This window comes from Pyxicephalus adspersus, chromosome 2 (genome assembly GCF_032062135.1).
Source record: "Pyxicephalus adspersus chromosome 2, UCB_Pads_2.0, whole genome shotgun sequence".
NCBI classification, from domain to species: Eukaryota; Metazoa; Chordata; class Amphibia; order Anura; family Pyxicephalidae; genus Pyxicephalus; species Pyxicephalus adspersus.
In genome coordinates, this window is record NC_092859.1 from 52,976,584 (window position 1) to 52,995,501 (window position 18,918).

Here is an 18,918-nt window from a genome sequence, read left to right on the forward strand (position 1 = left end):
GGATTGCTGATTTCACTGCGCATGCGCGAGATTGGCAATTTTTTTTCCTTCCATTAAGGAAAGGGCTCCTTCAGCCAAGAGCCTCACAGGATGTGTGATGTAGTTATTCCGGGTGGGTTTGCACTCCCATTCTGTCTTGATCCAATTCGGACTTGCACTTAAAAATGTTATTTATTTTTTACTTTTATTTAAAGTTGTCTACCTTTTTATATAAAGTAAAAGTTTTGAATTTAGGTCCCCTTTAAGAAACTTTTCTATATGACCCAGTGGAAGGTCTTGGTATGGAATAGGAGACACAGGAAGAACATAGCAAGAACTGGCAAGCAAAGCCTCCAAGATCTCTCTTAACACTTCTCCAAGTCTAATTATAAGGTTTTGATGCGTTGGTATTTAGTTCCTAATTCGGCTGCATAAGTAAAATCCAAGCATATCTCCCTTTGTTACAGAGGATGTGGCCAAAAGAGCACCGTTCTTCATGTTTGGTGGCATTGTCCTCGTGTTCAAAAGATTCAGGATTTATTAAATTATATTCGGTCACACAGTTCAACTAAAGCGGATGGAGAGCGCACTTTTCTCCAAACTGCGGGAGGACTTGGGACCATTGGATTTCATCCAATTCGGCTTAGCTTTCAAGAGAAGAACCACACTTCCTCCTTCACTCCATAGTCCTACCTGACCCCCACACCTTCTCTAAATCCTATTTTGAGTCTTAGGTTAAGTATGGTTAGAGAAAGATTGAAGGGCATGTTATTGCCTGAGACAGGACACACTACTAGAAAGTTATCAATCTGTTTAAGGCATAGGTGAGGGGGTTAAATATAGCTTTAAATACAAGCCTTGGGTGCTTAAATGCCTTGTAATACTGAATGCTTTCTCTTGACAAAAAAATTAAAAAAAATAAAAGAAAAAAAAATGGAGGGCTTAACTTACCAGATGTTGAATTGTATAACTGGGCAGCAATTACCAGATATATAAGGGATTGGTTACATGGCACTGCTTGCTACACAGATTTTTTCATAAACCAACAACTAGCTCTGGGTAATAAGCTTTCTTATCTTCTCCACATGCATAAAGAGCTGCTACCTTTGGAGATTACTCAGAATACCCTATTACATTCATGTTGGTCTGCTTGGCATAAAGCAAGGACTAGATTTTCACTAAACAGTCATGTCTCCTTGTTCCTTTCTTTATGGAACAAATGGGGGCAGATGAGGGAGAATCCAGAAAATTAAATCTTGTGTTTACTGTTTAATTTAAAAATTATTTTCCATTCAGCACTTTCCGCTTTGCATATCTAAAACTAAGGCTACGTACACATGGCAGATGATTCTCGGCTGATACTGGACGAGAATCTGGAGTGTGTACAGCGCTCATCTGGACGAATCTACGGACGAGGAACAATTGTAATAAAAGGGGTGCCGTTCCCTCGTTCTCCCCCTTCCCTTTCTATAGAGCAGAACGGCGCTGCATGTACAGCGCTCAGCCTTTTGTCATTAGAAAGGATTGTGAAAGATCCGTTCAAACAACAATTATTGCTCCAGCTTGTGTGGGTCAGTTGAGAACCTGCTGCAGGCTAATAAGAATTTCACTGTCACTCTAGCCTCTTTTCACACCAGCATGTTCCTTTTAGCACCTTACCACTTACACTCTTTTGACCTTTCCCATTCAATGCTCAGGTGTACAGAGACTCAATTCCAGGGCAAATTCAGGTACTTTTATTAGTAAAAAAACACAACTTGTAAGATGCACTTTTAACATATTCCCAAGGTCCAGCCTCAAAGTTTGTTCCATGGAAACATTGTCCATAGAACATTAACTGTAAAATTTGAATTATGCCATCTGGTCAGCACTAATATGTCTGGGGTTAAACAATTCAAAGGTTCTAAGCAGCTGATGGGAAGAAGATAAGTTGTTTAGGATTAGCCCACAGCTTTACCCAGAAAAGTAGTATGGTGTTCCTTTGAAATATAACGGTTTTGGACAAACAACCTACACTCTACTTCCATAACTGATTTATTTGAGTATTTGCTGATTGACTGTAGAACAAGCACTGTAAAGTTTTTGGGATATTTGTTGAATGGGCATAATAATTCACTAGCACAGGAGTCAATTTGAGATATTTGCTTGGACCATTGAAAAGATCAGAGGACATTTTGAGGAAAATAGTCCAAAATACAAGTCTAGAACAAACTACATCCTTTTGACCAAAAACCAACCCAAGATCTATTGCACACACCATTAGAAACATTCCTATTCCTCCAAACAAATCTATTCGTTCCCTTTATCAACAGCAGCAAACACCACAGCAGTTATAAACTTCAAAAGCAGTTGCAAAGATCAACAACAATATCTTGCATAAAGATATTTGGAAAGCAGGTACCAATCTTAAGCTGTCCAATTACATAGCATGCATGGTATTTTCAATACATATTTATTTATTTTATAGCATAACCCAATCAGATACTAACTTGTCAAAACAATACGCAAGTGTAATTAGTTCACGGAGAAAATGGAAAAATAACCAAATGTAAAAACATGCTTTAAACACACACAAAAAAACAAAAAACAAAACAAAAATATACACTACCCAAAAAAAAAAAAAAAAAAAAAAAAAGTTAAAAATCCATAGATCATGCAAAATGGTCTTTCAGGCATTCAGGCCACCAAGGCAAATTAAAAACGAATATGGAGGTGTTACACAAACGACAAAGCATACAGATAACAGTACAACAAGAAAGAAGAAAGGCACCTGGAGACATCTGACACTGGGCATGCTCTGCAGGCATCTCAGTGCGCACATGCTCTCTACCAGGTTGGAGCAGCCTAGCCACAAAGACCTTGGCACAGAACACTGCAGGGTGACAAAAAGGAAGGAGAAAAAAAAGCAGTTAGATGCCACAAAATATTTCAAGCAGGCAACTTATGAGTATATTAAAATGTACCTAGAATGAACAAGCAAACCTGCATGCTTTTGTTTTAAACAGACTATAGCCTTAAGCCTTTTCATATCATGAGTGATAACAAAAAGGTGGTAAGAACTTAACATAAAATAAGGCTACGTACACACACGTGTAATAATTGTCGTTGGAAAGGATCTTCTTGATCCTTTCCACCAACAAACAACTGCACGATGCATGAACGAGTGCTGTACATACAGCACTGTTCTGCTCTATGGAGAGGGGAGAACAACACAGCGGCACCCCGCTGCGCTCTTAGCTTCACTTTTATTTTAATCGTTCCTCGACCGTCATCCGCCGGGACGGTCTTTCAGACGAGTGCTGTACACGCCAGATTCTCGGACGAGAACCATCTGACGTGTGTACATAGCCAAGTCTTTGACTGTACACGTTCTATAAAACTTTACAAGCTGCCACAAAACAATGAACTGCTGGAAAAACCATAAAAAAAATAAATATACAAGCATTTTCCAGACTTCCATTTTAGATCTTGTTACTTTTACATGTCTAAGCCAGATTTATTGTACTACATGGGAAACAGCACCTGGAAATGGTATATTGAAGTTTGTACATGTAATGAATAAAACTACCATTAGAAAATGCCATATACAATAAAGGTAGTTTATAGTAGGTTTACACTGAAGTTATCAAACACTTTTTAGCACATAAGAACCAAAAAAGTTGTTTCTTATTAGGAATAATTTGTTGCTGTACTTGAATCAAGATCTCATTAAAAAATGTTTTTAAATGTCTGGCGTAAATTACAGAACTGTCTTCCAATATAGTAATGAAAAAATGTAGAAAAACTTGCTTTTTCAATCTCTAAAACTATTAGTAGATGTAACTGAACTTCAGAAATTAACTTTAGTTGGCATTTCGCTTAACTGACTACCAGTAAATTTTTAGACCTGACTTTTCTCAAGATGCATGTGGGCTTCCTTGAACAAACTAGCTGTTTTAATCCCCCAAAAATATTTCAGTGAGATCTACAGTAGGACTTTGACAAGTGCAGTCCAGTCATTAACAATCCATTTGTTCATTTTAAACCGTTTAGATCATTAATTAAGAGATACATCTCTGAATCTACAGCATTCTAACTGATGCATTTTAACATTCACAGGAAGTCACATCACCCGATCTTGCGCCTTCCTTCACAAGAAGGAAGATGGGTCTAGTTCCGACCACAAAGAAGATAGGACACCCAGGGACTGATTGGAGGGATCGACTGCTTTCAAACTGTAAAGGTTGTGTGTCTTTTATGACCGTTCCGCTTTAAGAATGTAAGCGTATTTATAGGCATTAGGAAAAACCATGCAGTCTGTCCTTTTCACAGCTCAAAAACACTTGTGTATACTCACACATTGAAATGAAGGTAAGTTTCAAAGGCTTTTAAATACTACAGTAATACCAGTCCGTGTAAATGTAACCTTAGTGACATGACTAAGGTCTTCATAAGCATTGCATAAAATACCAATGCTATATAAATACAAGATAATCTTTAGACTTCTTTAGGAGGGTGTAATCATTGTGATATCATTGTGTAGACTTGATTTAAATTTTATGACCTCCAGGATGTGGTAATACAGGTCTATATACGTTGTCTGCACAACTTGGTTTTTGCATTCATATAGATTAGGAGAATACACTATCAATTTTCTTGTGTAAATTGCCTTTACTTGTAGGCAATGTTAGAACCATTCGCTTAAAGAGATATGGCCGGCTAGCCAAGTTTCTCCCTGTCGCCTGTCCTAAGATCTTAACGGTCCTGCCTAAAGCAGATTTAGACAGGAGGGGAACTACTGTCCCCAGCATGAAGTGCTAAAGCCAAAATTGGGAGGCACAAAAAAGAAAACACAAATAACGGAGTATGACAGGAATCAACATGCATTTACTGTTTACCGATAGGTGGGCAGAGCCACACTGAAGTGATGTCTTTGAGCAGGATAAGAGAAAGTGTCCCTTGTGTCTACAGTAAAAACAAAGATCCTGAACCTCACATTGAATCCTTTCCTCGAGGGAAAGTCAAGTGATCGCATTGCACAGGCTACTGTTGTAGCAGATAGGCAGAGGGTGCAGGCAATCAGGGATCCACAGCAGTTCTGCTGTACTGAAAAACAACATCTGGTCTGATCTTAGCCTTTTAGACTCATATCTTATCTGGATGATATGGTGCATGAGTGTAGGGGACCTGCAAGCCTTTACATAAATTAGTATTAGGCAAACTGTCAAGTGACAGGCATTAGGTGGCCACATTGCACAGGCTCCTACTGTGGAAGATAGGCAGAGGGTGCAAGCAATCAAAGAAAACATCTAAAACTAGGGCCATAGACTAACTAGACCAGGGGTTGTCAACCTGCGACTCCGAAACTACATACGGCTCTTCAGCCTCTTTGTTGTGGCTCCCTTCGGCCGCCAATGGGAGATCCCTGATGGGGGATCCTCTTTCTCCTGTAGATGCTGCGGAGAAGGGATTCCCCTTCCGGGGTTCTAACAAAAATATACCTACCTGTGAAATATAAATCCACCAGGGGGCATATACAAATGGCGGGTACAATGATGTAATCGTCAGGAAAGTTTCACAGCAGTGTTTGTGTATGAATGCTGCATGTCATGTACTGCAGCCTTACATCTCTCCCAGTGCAAACCTCCATATCTCCTAAACAGTATGTAATATCAACCTGAAGTGTTCAGGGTACACAGGACCCTCAGCTAGCAGTACCCCAAATTTTATATCCCCATCTTTAACAACTTTTAAAATATAGGAGGTGAAAATGATAAAAAAAAAAAATAGTGAAAATTGAACACCTGGGTTGGCATTTTAAAAGTGTGTTAAACCCCCTCATAATACACTACCCCGTCTTCTCCATTTTGAACCCAAATTTCTCTGAAACAGGCAGATGTACAAAACCAAAAATGTGGGTGAAAGTGGTGGACACCTGTGACTAACACCCCCTAAAATGTCATAATTAGGCAATCCCCAGAACATAAAGAACTCCGCCCAGCCAAAAAAAAAAATCTACCTTGTTACGTAAGAAGTCTCCAGCTTCTAACGTAACCGGATGATACATTAGAAGCAGGAGGCTTCTAGAGGAATAGTTCAGTGTTTAATTTATTTCAAAGTAGGCCTACACATGCACAAAGCACTTCTGTTTGTTGTATTCTGTTGCAACAAGTAAATTTAAAAAAAAAAAAAAATATATATATATATATAAAACTTTTAAAAGTTTAAAAGTGGCGTTATGTTTTGCGGCTCCAGACTTTTTCTTTGGTGGAAGAGGGGGCAAAATGGCTGTCTTGAGATAAGGTTGCTGACCCCTGAACTTAGACACTTTTCAAGACTGTACTCTTAGAAATGGACATCAACTTGTATGGCCAAAAGGATCAGATTGTCATGGGTAGATGAAATCTCATTGTTAGCCAGTTTGTTCCCAATACTTAGTGTAGGATACCATTCAAAATAAATGACAATCAAATGCACCGTGAATATTTTTTGGGTGCTGCAGCACATCGCCTGTGCCTTCTGCAATAACTTTTCTTACCTGTCACCCAGCTGTCAAATTTCATATTGTCAGGGATACCTGGCTCTCTGCCTGCGTTACCAGTCAAGGGGGACTTAAATACCGGTAGGAATGCAGAAGAAAAGTATGAAAAAGATTCTAGTGACAGAAGAGGTACAGGTGAGCATCAATGGGTTTAGTTACACTTAACTTTTATTGTAAGCACTTACCTGCTGGTACACAGTCATATGCCTCTCGATGGGCAAACACTAACACCAGACTTTATTTTTGTTTCAAGTACCTGAATTTAACTTTGTGTCAACCACCCTACACATCACTCAAAGCTGGAAGGGGGGCTGCACTAAACTTGTCACTGAGCTTGCATGTATACTGCATGCAAATATGGTGAATTAACAAGTACGCAGAGTGCAAGTGACTCCGGCAACTTTTTGGTCACCACACACACTGCCCAGCTCTGTAACTCTAAGTGCCCAGGAACTACATACACGCAGCAGCCACCCTGGTTTCAGTGTCTAGCACTAAGTATTTCAGAGACCTGCTGCTCCTACAAATGACATGATCGATCCCATGCCTTGCCACAGAATGGTAAACGGACAGCTGCATTATGCAGCTCCCCAGGGATCCTGAAAAGCAAAGCGGGATTCCTGATTTCTGGCTGGCAATGTGACTCTACTCCCCGCTTAGCTCAGGTTGGGATAGCAGAAATCCTGCCACAATCAGACAGGTGAACAGCTGAGGGCTGCCCCAAACACAAAGATTGAATGCTACACACACTGAACAGATACATGTTCCTTACCCAAATTGTAACCTTACACACTCCAGAGGACCATCAATTCTCTCTACCAGCTTTATCACAGCACTGGCATTTTAGACACAGGTATGTACACACACCTACTGTTTTAATTTATCAACGGAGCATTGTGTTTTTGTTTCTTAAAATAGCAAGCTGAAAAAATGAGACTGCTCCTAGGCACCGGTCAATAAAGTGAAAAAAATTGCTCTATAGACGATACAGATTACAAAACACAAGCAGGACAACACAATAAATTACGTGTAAAGTGACCTTAGTTTTACTAGGCCAACGATTGGTATGATCAAGGTACCCACCTCTGGCTACAGAATTGAACCAATATTTTCAAAACAAGTCGAATTAAGATTTTCTTTAGCCCAGGTAAATAACTTGGAATATATTACTAGAGATCCAAAGACTTGTAGGTAATGAGTTCTAATATTTCCAATTCTTGAATAAAAGATAATTAGAGCAAAGCTTTCTATAGAAATAAAGCAACTATAAACAATTCTCATACCATCAAGAGGAAAAAAAATTTAAAAAAAGCTGTGCAACTGAGCCCTTAGGTTAAAATGGAGATTTACCAACCACAGGGTCAACTGCTCCCAGGCACAGGCTTGCCAATAGGCATCACATTTGCTGCGGGTACTGTCATGGCAGATTTTAGAGTTTGTCTTAAAACTGGTTACAGTGCATCACAGGATATATGCTTTTCTGTGTTGTACTTTAAATGCTAGGAAACAATTTTCAACCTCCAATTAAACTTAAAGCCATTAAAGCCTAAGGCTACGTACAAACGTCAGATGGCTCTCGTCTTAAAATCGCCTCAGGGCTAGTATTGGACGAGAATCTGGCGTGCATACAGCGCTCATCCAACGTCGTTCATATGTACAGCGCTCATTTCTTTCCAATGACAATTTTTGCACGTGTGTACGTAGCCTTGGAAGCATTCAGCCCAGAGAAGATGTATAGAAGACGTATACAGACAAACCTTTGTACAACCAGGGATAATGATAACAGGGAACCACAATAGGAGGGAACCACAATAGGAGGGAACTTTTAGTTTCATACCTTTTTCCACACAATATGGAGCATGAGCTTTTACATTATTATTAAGTGAACTCTATACCAGGTTTAGGTGTGGTTACGATTAGATCTTGTACCCTGGAATGATGATGGTACACTGGGAAGATGAAATAGGAGTGACTCCCAGGAATATTTTTAATGTTTCCTAGAAACAGATGTATAAATGCCAATCCTAACATGGTAGGTGAAAAATAACTTTGCTGCTCCTATAAGAGAACAAGGATCGCTGCTCACTTCCCTGTACATTGTGTGGAGATGAGTTCTTTCAGGGGAGAGGCGTCAGAGCCGCTGCTCAGCATTGTGGATGCTCTGCGGCAGTGTTGTGTCCCGGCCCCTCCTCCCGAATACCCCACTCGCTGCTACAGCCATAGAAAGGGCCGGGCGCACAGGCTGATGCTAATAAATCCAGCGTCTGGGCCACCATATCCCTGGGATTCTAGCAGTATTTACAGGAATGGGATGTTTACTAATGGCCACATACAAGGGCGGAGAAGCATCAGAGGATGGAGGAAAATAATTAGGATTTGCCAATTTGCGGCCTTTTTGCTTTATGAGGGCCTGCAAACCCAGCAGGACGGACGCCTAGGCACTCACAGAACCCTCGGGGCTTTGTGCCTCTGCCACAGCAACAGGACAGCGGGCAGCTAACAAGTCAAAACACATTTTTCACGTATTCACACTGCTTTTCACACAACGGAACGATAGACGCAACCCATACTAATAAAATAAATAAAAGGGAACCCCCCAATTTGAGCAAACATATTCACTTACCATTAGCTCAATAGTTTTATCCTCTATCACCGAGTCCGGCTCCATGATTCACAGCACCGAACCCAATATCTATCCCCTTCCCCCACCCAGACTAACGCAGCAATTGTAGGCGGAAGCTCGACGTAAGCGAGGGGCACGTTCCCTTAACAGGAACGTAATGACGACATTATCACGTGATCTGTATGGTAAGTAGGTGTTGCTCCTGGGGAGGGGGGAAATTTGGGCCACTGGAAAATGGCGGCATGGGAAAACGTATGGCCCATGTTTAACTGTGCTTTGTCTAACCACATTACGTGAGAAAGTTACAGCGCGAATTAAGACAAAGATACATCTAAAGGCTATCGTTCGTAATGTTGTAATTAAGCAGAATTTTGAGTTTAAATACAATTTTTACAACGCCACCTGCTGTAAGTGATGAAAAAAGCATGTTTGTAAAGGAGTTGGCTCAAGTGAACAAGTGCTTTAGGCTGGGTCTACACGCATGGCCAACGTCCGGCCCGAGGGCCAATTGCGGCCCATGTTTAGATTTCCACTGGCCCACAGCCTCTGTCATAAAATTAATATTATGCGGTCCACCAGCACTGTTGACCATAGTATAAAATACACACGTACATAAAAGTTATTTTATTATGTTGATCAACTGCCTTGCAATTATCGGCCCGCTACTCAGCGGGCATAATCGTCAGGATGGGAATCCCCTACGTTATAGTGGGCGTGTGCTGTGCGGGACCCGCACAGACCACGCCCACTCTGATTCCAAGAACGTGCTCTGCACGGAGCCCACACTGATACCAGACTGTGCACAGGGACCGTGCGGGACCCACGCAGACCATGTCACACTAACTCTGAGTACGTGCTAAATGGTCGGCCCCCACACATTTTTGTTTCAAATTCAGGAGTTTTAACCTCCTGGGCCATTTATTTCTGTCTGGATTTATATGTCTAAAAGCGGTACATTGTCTTTCATGAAATTTTATTTTACAGTATAATATAATAGTATGAGTATAATAAAGTTTGAAACACAAAATCATGTCAAAATAAGAAAATAAATAAAAAAAAAATACATTTAATAATAAACTTTGACATGATTTTGTGTTTCAAACTTTATTATACTCATACTAATATATTATACTGTAAAATAAAATTTCATGAAAGACAATGTAGTGCTTTTGGACATATACATCTAGTGTATTGCATTCAGTTAAAATACAGTTATTTTGTATTGAATCTAATACAAAATAATTTGAAAATCCCGCCATGCCCTTAGCAAAGTCTGTACACACTGCCATCACCAGGAACGTGGGGGGGGGACGTCAGCGCGCTCGCCGGGGGACAGATCGAGGAAGAGGACACGGCCAGAGGATGGGAGGACACTGGAGGACGTCTGAGGATGCCAATGGGACCACGTAAGTGTTTATTTTTTACTTTTTTAACTAACCGCTTTCAGCAGGTTTTTTTTTACCCCAAGTCACACTCGGGCTTACCGCTGGGGAAATTAAACCGTAGGAAAATGTCTATGCCGTGCTTTGCCACGATTATGTTTTCAAGCATGTATATACGCAGGAAAATCCAGTGTTTTAATTTTTAAAATGTTGCAAGGAACGTTATCTATAATGGTCAAAAATGTGCCTCAAGGAAACGTCCTGGGAATTTCAAATATGGGCTTTTATAGCGTCAGGTTAAACTCTGGGAAAACAGACTGCGAAGACCCAGCCTTAGGCAACAATGTTTTAGGCGGAAAGGCGCTAGCATAATTGCATGTCACTTCTGCTTAGATATATTTTATGAAAAACCTCTTTTAGAATTTTTTAGTGTTTGTAGGAAGTAGTGGTCGCCCAACAGAATAAAGCAGCATGGGACCCAAAAGACGTGGAAAAAGTGTCAGTACCGGTTCTTTTTATTTCAATATACCACTGAACATTTTCATGTGTGTTGAAAAAAGACCCTATTTATCTTGTCTAAAATCCAGTCCTGTTCAGTACAATCTGCAAAGTTATCAGCCCAGGGGGACTAAAGCCAGTGAGAATACAAACAATAACTTGTATTATTATATTCTGAGCAGTGAAAATTTGAGCTTGTAACACTTGAAATAAAACTAAAGGCTTCATCCTTAGCTTTTAGTGAACATTTAAAGAAATGAAAAAGGATCATGAAAGATCCTTTCCAATGACAATTATTGCACGTGTGTAAATAGCCTATGCCTTAAACTATCTAATATCCCTGTTTCACTGGGTTGTTCAGGTTTTGATTTCTTCAACAAGACTTTCTGCTATCTTCCTGCCCCGGTTGACAGCATGGCTAGATAGATTGTTTTGATATGCTCTCATGGTGAGTTTTAATATTCGACAATTGATGAATCTGAGATACATCTCAGTGTGACTAATAATGTTTTTGATGTTAATAAAAGTGATTATTTTAGAAACGCATATGTGTAATAACCATTAAAAACTATGCTGGTTCCGTGCTTTTCTGAATCAGATTTGGCCCAAAGTGAAGGGCTCTCTTGTTTTTTAGGTGACTCTTATTTGGCTCTGGATCATATTTTAGATAAATCTAAATTAAGCAGATATAGGGACCCTCCAAGAAAAAGTCATGACTTTTCGCTTTTGTTGAGAAAATATGACCTCATAGACTGTTGGCGGGAGATAAATCCATCGGTCTGGGACTATACCTTTTTTTCATCAGCCCATAACCAATACTCCCGTATTGATCATGGGTTTTTCCAGTCTAACATGCTCCCTAATGTACTTGGGGCCCGTATCTTGTCAACCCCTTGGTCCGATCACGATCCCTTAGCTCTAAATCTGACGGGCTTTAGCCGGCCTCAGGTCGGATTCCGCTGGAGATTTAATGAAAGTTTTGTGTCGGATACATTGGTAAAAAAGGAAACAGATTCACTGCTAACTGGCTATTTTCAAATTAATGTGGCAAGCGAGATCTCCCCAGCGATTAACTGGGAAGCCCATAAAGCTTATATCCGGGGGGTGTTGATCAAGATAGGGACTTCACGCAAAAAGGCACTTAATAAAATGATTGACAACGGTCTCCGAGAATTTCACAGTTTGTAGCAACAACACAAGGCCACCCCCCTTTCGGGATTGAAATCCCAACTGGAGGCCAAATGCACTGAACTTAACTTGCTCCTAACGACTAGGGCAGAGAAATCAATACGCTGGGCATCTCATAAATTTTTCTTATGGAGCGACAAACCAGGCAGCCTATTGGTTAATAAGCTTAACCCTAGACCTAGGTCCCATGCGCTTCCTAAAATTAGGATCAATGATGGTAAGTTATCTCAGAACCCTGAAAAAATATTGGCTGCCTTTGAAGACTTTTATGGGCAACTATACAGCTCCGAGGAAGTTATTTCTGGAACAGGAATTGAAGGGTTCCTGGACAGGATTGAACTCCCCAAGCTGCATCCTAAACATAAAGCGATTATGGAACGTCCATTCACAATCGAGGAACTGAATGGGGCTCTAAAAGTTATTAAATTGGGTAGCTCGCCGGGCCGGATGGTTTTTCCAACTTGTACTATAAAACATTCAGCCCGGTACTGGCGCCGCATCTGGTCGGTTACTTTAATTATCTACGGGAAGGGAACCTCTTGATGGGAGATGCCAGTAGAGCATTTATTAGTGTGATTCCCAAGTGGGGAAAAGATGCCTCTGAGATAACCAACTACAGGCCCATTTCCTTGATAAATTGCGACCTCAAAATTATGACAAAGATTATGGCGACCCGACTGGGCTCATTTTTAGGCGCATATATCCACCCAGATCAAGTGGGTTTTATGCAACATAGACAGGCTCCAGATCAAATGAGAAGGGCTATGGACCTAATATCAGTGGTTAACTCTAGCTGGGACGGAGGTCTTCCACGTCAAGCTATGTTGCTTTCATTGGATCTCCAAAAGGCTTTTGACAGTTTATCATGGAGATACCAATTTCAGGTTCTTTCCAGGATGAACTTTGGGGCCCACTTTTCAAGTTTGTTATTTGCGCTTTATGACACCCCAGAAGCGAAAATATAATTGGGAGGTTTTCTTTCTAAAACACTCCCTATTAAGAGGGGGACCAGACAGGGATGTCCTCTCTCGCCTCTTTTATTTGCCCTGGCGATTGAACCTCTGGCAATAGCTATGCGAATGCACCCTAACATCAAGGGCATTCATTGTGGTCAGGTTGAACATAAATGTGCCCTATTTGCTGACGATATTTTGATGTTTATTACTTCTCCAATTACTACTTTACCCAATCTTCTGGAACTCCTAGATAATTTTGTGCAGTGCTCAGGCCTACGGGTAAATAATGGTAAGTCTCAGGCCCTCAACATAAATATCCCTACGGGAACATTGGCAATGATTCAGGACAAATTTAACTTCAGCTGGCATAAAGACTCTATTCAATATTTAGGCATTCAGTTGACCCCTACATAATGTGCACTTTACAAATTTAACTATGCACCCCTGTTTAGAAAACTTTGCACGGACCTCAGGCGCTGGTCTCTTTCCCCTCCTTAGTGGATGGGACGCATAGCTGCTGTTAAAATGAATCTGCTCCCCAGATTGCTTTATTTATTTCGCACCCTTCCTATTCAGGTTCCTATGAAGGAGAAAGCACTCCTTCAATCCAGAGTAATGAGTGGCACAATTCTCGCTGAGTACATTGCAAGGAGTCCGACCTCAATGGGTTGAGATAGAGAACCAGGATGATTTTCTGGGCGCTATGGAATCCCTTATGTGGCGCAGGAAGGGCCCAAGGGGATCAATAAAATGCCCGACTTTATCTCACTCTATTCAGCTTTGGAGCAAATTCAGCAACCACCCGACATTGTCCTCCAGACATAAACCCTTAACCCCACTCTGGAATAATCCGGACTTCCCGCCAGGCCAACGACCGGTTGACTTTCATTGGTGGATCTCCAAAGGCTTTCGACGGGTGAAGGATTTGATAGATGTCCGGGCAATCCTCACATGGGACCACTTAACCAGCAAATTTGAAATTCCTTTCACGGAATATTTTCGCTATAGACAATTGATCTCATATAATAATTCGATAATTGGACAGGCCCAGAGACCTATGAAAGCACATGTTCTTCCATAGACTCCACGAGAGGACAAATCTCTGTCATATACTCAGCCCTAGTTGCCCCTACCACTAAACTGCAATATATGCTAGACTGGGAATCTGAGCTGGGCACCACCTGGGAATTAGAAGAGTGGTGGGATAGGATATACTCTCTTTCCAGGATATCTTTGAATTCCGCTGTGGTGGAGGCTAACTATAAGGTGGCACTTAGGTGGTACCTCACCCGGCTAGATTAGCAAAGATGTTTCCATCGGCAGCCCCTCAGTGTTTTCGAGGCTGTGATGTCAGAGGTTCCATGCTACATATTTGGTGGTCATGTCCGATTGCGAGAAGGTTTTGGGACGAAGTGTTTAAGTTGATATCTAGAATTTTAAATCAAGAGATTTGCAGTACAGTGGAGGCGGCCCTGTTCAACAAGATTGCTGTGGCTCTGCCTAAACCCACAAAGAAATTGATAAGGTTAATTTTACTGGCGGGAAGGATCTCATTGGCTAAGGCATGGAAATCGTCCTCGATACCTTTGGATCCCATCATCACCAAATTAAATTGGATTATGGTGAATGATAGACTTACTCATACTCTAAAGTATTCGTTGGACAAATTTGATGATATTTGGGAACCGTGGATTTCTTTCAACAGTTTATAGCTAGCATGTTATGTAAAATTGATTTTGGGCTTGGAAAACCGATTAGAATCCTGGTTTGCACTTCCTCTTTTCCCCCTTTTTCTCCTATCTTTTCTTGTTTGTTTTTCTGTTGTTTCCTTTGTCTTATGTTCCCCTCCTTTGTCTTAAGTGCCTTGTTTGTTTTGTCCTATGCTTAGGACACGAGTTTGGTTTCAGCACTGTTATACCAATGATTACTGATGTTAACTTTTCCATTCCCGGTTTATATGTACTGCTTTTTAATACGCAAAATACCTTATGTAAAAATGGAAGGGAATGCATAATTACGGTTGGGCAAAGTTGACAGTGTTCAATGCTCAGATGAAAATGCATATATGTTGTGTCCGTTACTTTTTCTAATGATACCATTGTAATTGACTTGTTTTTTCTATATGAAAACTTTAATAAAACATTGAAATATAAAAACTATGCTGGGGGATCTTTTTTAATAATTTCTGTTAATTTTCACCAAATGCTAAGGATGAAGCATTTAGTTTTATTGCAATTCTTTAAATTAATTATATGATATGAGTAGTGGGATTACTCATCCTTATGAGGCAGCTTGAATTACACTGGGGAATGCATTTTTTGTTGAGTTAAATCTTATAATTGTTTTTTTACTCATTTTTGGGTGGTGAATCCAGAAATGACCCCAGTTTTTTGCTGTCGCATCCAGTTTTTACGATATAGGGTACCCTCCATTTTTGTCAAAAACATACAAATTTTGCATACAATGAAAAAATCTTCTTTTTCATACAAATGATTTATTGTTACTCTATGACATTTTTTACAGTAAAACATTTTGAAATTGAATCGGGTAACTAAGTAAAAATTTACGCCTATAGCTTTTCCTGGAGTGTTCAGTGTTAGGACTCCAACAATAGTCATATGTACATCCCATCCACCCTGATACCTTCTTTCCATGACCTTCAAATCTTGGTAGGTTTGTTCACCTTGCTCATCACTGACTGCACCAAGGTTTTCAGGGAAGTTAGAAAGATGGCTATGCAGAAAATGCACATTGATTCTCATATTGCAACCGAGCATTTTGCAGCTCTCCAAGAGTTTCTGGACAATTCCTGTGTAATTATTTGCTTGTGTGTTTCCAAGAAAGTTCTTGACAATGGCTTTGAATGATAACCAAGCATTCCTTTTGACTTTTGACATTGTCCTGATGAAATGTTCATCTTTCATGAGCTTCCAAATCTGTGGACCATCAAACACACCGGCCTTTATTTTTTCAAATGACAGGCTAGGAAATGCCAAAATGAGGTACTTGAAACAGTCTCTTTCAGTTGGCAAAGCTTTAGCAAACAGCTTCATCAGACCAAGTTTCATGTACAGAGGCGGGAATATATTATTCTTTCTATCAACAAGTGGTTCATGTAGAATGTTTGGATCACCTGGTTTTTAGGCAGATTTTGGAGGCCAATTCCTTTCTACCCAATGCCTCTCACGAGCTCTGCTGACCCACATGCACAGATAACAGGGATACTTGCTGTATCTGAATTGCTGACAAAGTTAGAAGCATACCATTTTAAGGTCAACACAACATCTCTTTATCTCTGCATTATTCTTCACTAAGAGAAACTGAATGGCCAATTGGGACTGACCTAAATATCTTGCCTTTGTGAAGGAGGACACACTTTAAGCTCCACTTTGAGCTATTGATGAAAAGTCGCCATTCAGTTGAGTTTGAGATTGGAATTCCCAAATCCTCCATTAAACCAGGTATGTTATAGCAATACACAGGGTGAGGCGCGAAATTCAAATCCATCTGTATTGCATTCAATCCAAAATACCTGTATTGAATGCAATACAGGTGATTTATGTGTCTTAAAGCAGTACATTGTCTTTCATGAGCATTTGTTTTACAGTATAATATAAAAGTATGAGTATATTATTTATTTAAAAAAAAAATTAAAAAAAAGTACGTTTAACTTTTTTATTATTTTTTTAATTTTTTTAATTTACTATTTTGACATGATTTTGTGTTTCAAACTTTTTCATACTCTATTTCCTCTAATACTATTATATTATACTGTAAAGTAAATAATGAAAAACAATGTACCGCTCTTAGACATATAAATTGGTACAGAAATGAACCACCCAGAAGAATAATGACCACAATGCCCACACTGGAATGCATCTTGCTTGTAGTTGTCTGTATAGGAGTGGCACCTTTATAAAATCACAGCTTAGCCTAATAACCACATGCAGCCATCTCTGACTTCTGGTCTGTCTTGCCCAGTATTCCAGGTAACTAACTGACTGGTCAGTCATGAAAACTACTAAAAGAAAACAGATAAATAAATAATCTATCCATTTTAGTGATTCTGTTTTTTTTTCCTGAACTGTATCTATTATTTTTCACTTGGATAAGCTGCATTTAGTAAATACAGCTGGAACAAACCATTTTTTTGTGTGTGTCTTTATTTCAGACTCAGAAGCAAGAAAATTTGTGGGTGATTCTTTTAAAAAACCTGTACAAAATGGCTTTATTAAAGAACTTAAAGCAGAACTAATAATTAAAAAAAAAACCTTTACTTCTGGAGATCCCTCCGGAGCTTTTCTGGATTGGGTCCCAAGATCGGTCATGTGCAGAAGGAGCAGGTAAAAGCTCCCTAGGATGCATGACAGGAGTATGCAAGGAGGCTCTGTGCTCCCCTTTGTCTTAGCAATAAAAAAAGTAGGGTAGGGGCTTCATCCTTTTTTTTTTTTTAAAGGGTTTTGAAGCCCCCCCCCCCTTTTTATGCTGAATCCAAGAACAAGTGGTGGCTGCATAGTTTTTCTATTTTCATGTTTTGTGTCTTTCTTTTGCTGATAATCTTACCAGTAAAACACTTCATGTCCAATGGTAACAATACTCACTGTATTTATGAAGGATAACCTTTTCCAACCTAGGACAGGAGAACAGGAAACCTCCTTCTCTTCTCTCATACACTATACACACGCTAGATAATGAATGGTCATGATTGTCTTAAGTGGAAACCTAGCATGTCTAGCAATCCCTCAACATTTTTTCAGATCAGCAGACTCAACAGATAAAAAATGACCTCTGTCTTTTCCTATAGTGGAAGACACTGCAGTGTGCCTTCGACTCTTCCTTCTTCCTTCTATAGAATTAAACAGTGTGTATAGTGCTTGTTTCTTCTACTGTCACTGGAAACATGTATAGAAAAATAGTTTCTAGCTGCTGTAATTCAGTGTGTGTACATATTCTAGGACATATGTAACATAGGGCTAAAATGTTATGTAGTCCACAAAGATAACTGAGAACAACATAACTGATAAAGGGTACAGCACAGGAAGTTAGCAGAAAGATTTCAGACAACTCTTGAGTATAATATAATAATAGCTGCAATAATATCAAAACTATGTGTCATATCGTACATTAAGCATTGCACTAATTACAGATTGGGAAACACTTGCGATCCAGAAAAGTTTTAATTTTGCGTAGAAAGGGGGGGGGGGGGGGAGAGAAAGATATAGCAAGGATGCATACCATAACAGGAAAAACAATGAACTAATGACCAGAATCATGAACTAGAATGCAAAACATCTGAAAAAATATATATATGTGTGTATTGTAATATTTTATATTGAAGAGTATGCCCACTTATTAAGTTACAGACAACAAAAATAATGATGTATGTCCATGTGGAAGGGGCACTTATGATTTAACTGTAACCTAACCACCGAGCTAACTTTTTTCATTGTTAATTACATTGTGATAGCGCTCCTGATCCCTGAACAGGATCCAGGGCACCCATATCTCCGTAGTATCTGTGGTGTCACAAAAGTCATGTAAACTCTCCTACATGTCATACGTCATCTACCTTGCAGAACCAGTCATCTAGGGAGGGTTTCTGGATGCATGTTGAGAGCCCTGGAATCATCTCTTTTGCAGCATAGTGTATAATGGAGAGCTTGTACCACCTCATGGATGATCTGGTACAGTAAAAGAGGAAGCACCATGGTGTGAATTTGAAAGACACGCCTGAGATCTGTTCTATTAATTATCATACATTATGGCACTATG

General features: G+C 39.9%; 1 protein-coding gene across 3 annotated transcripts in view; it reads right to left on the reverse strand.

Moving 5' to 3' along the window:
* The window catches only part of FBXW11 (F-box and WD repeat domain containing 11), a 43,712-nt gene extending 34,461 nt beyond the window's left edge, over window positions 1–9,251 (reverse strand). For 2 of the 3 annotated variants that reach the window (XM_072400794.1, XM_072400792.1), the window contains exon 1: window positions 9,123–9,251. In XM_072400794.1, the coding sequence (XP_072256895.1) occupies window positions 9,123–9,167 (45 nt within the window). In that variant the 5' untranslated portion in view covers window positions 9,168–9,251. Of the gene's footprint in view, window positions 1–2,749; window positions 2,852–9,122 lie in introns of all 3 variants that reach the window. The other variant, XM_072400791.1, reaches the window with a different exon arrangement.
* Window positions 9,252–18,918: the final 9,667 nt, after the last annotated feature.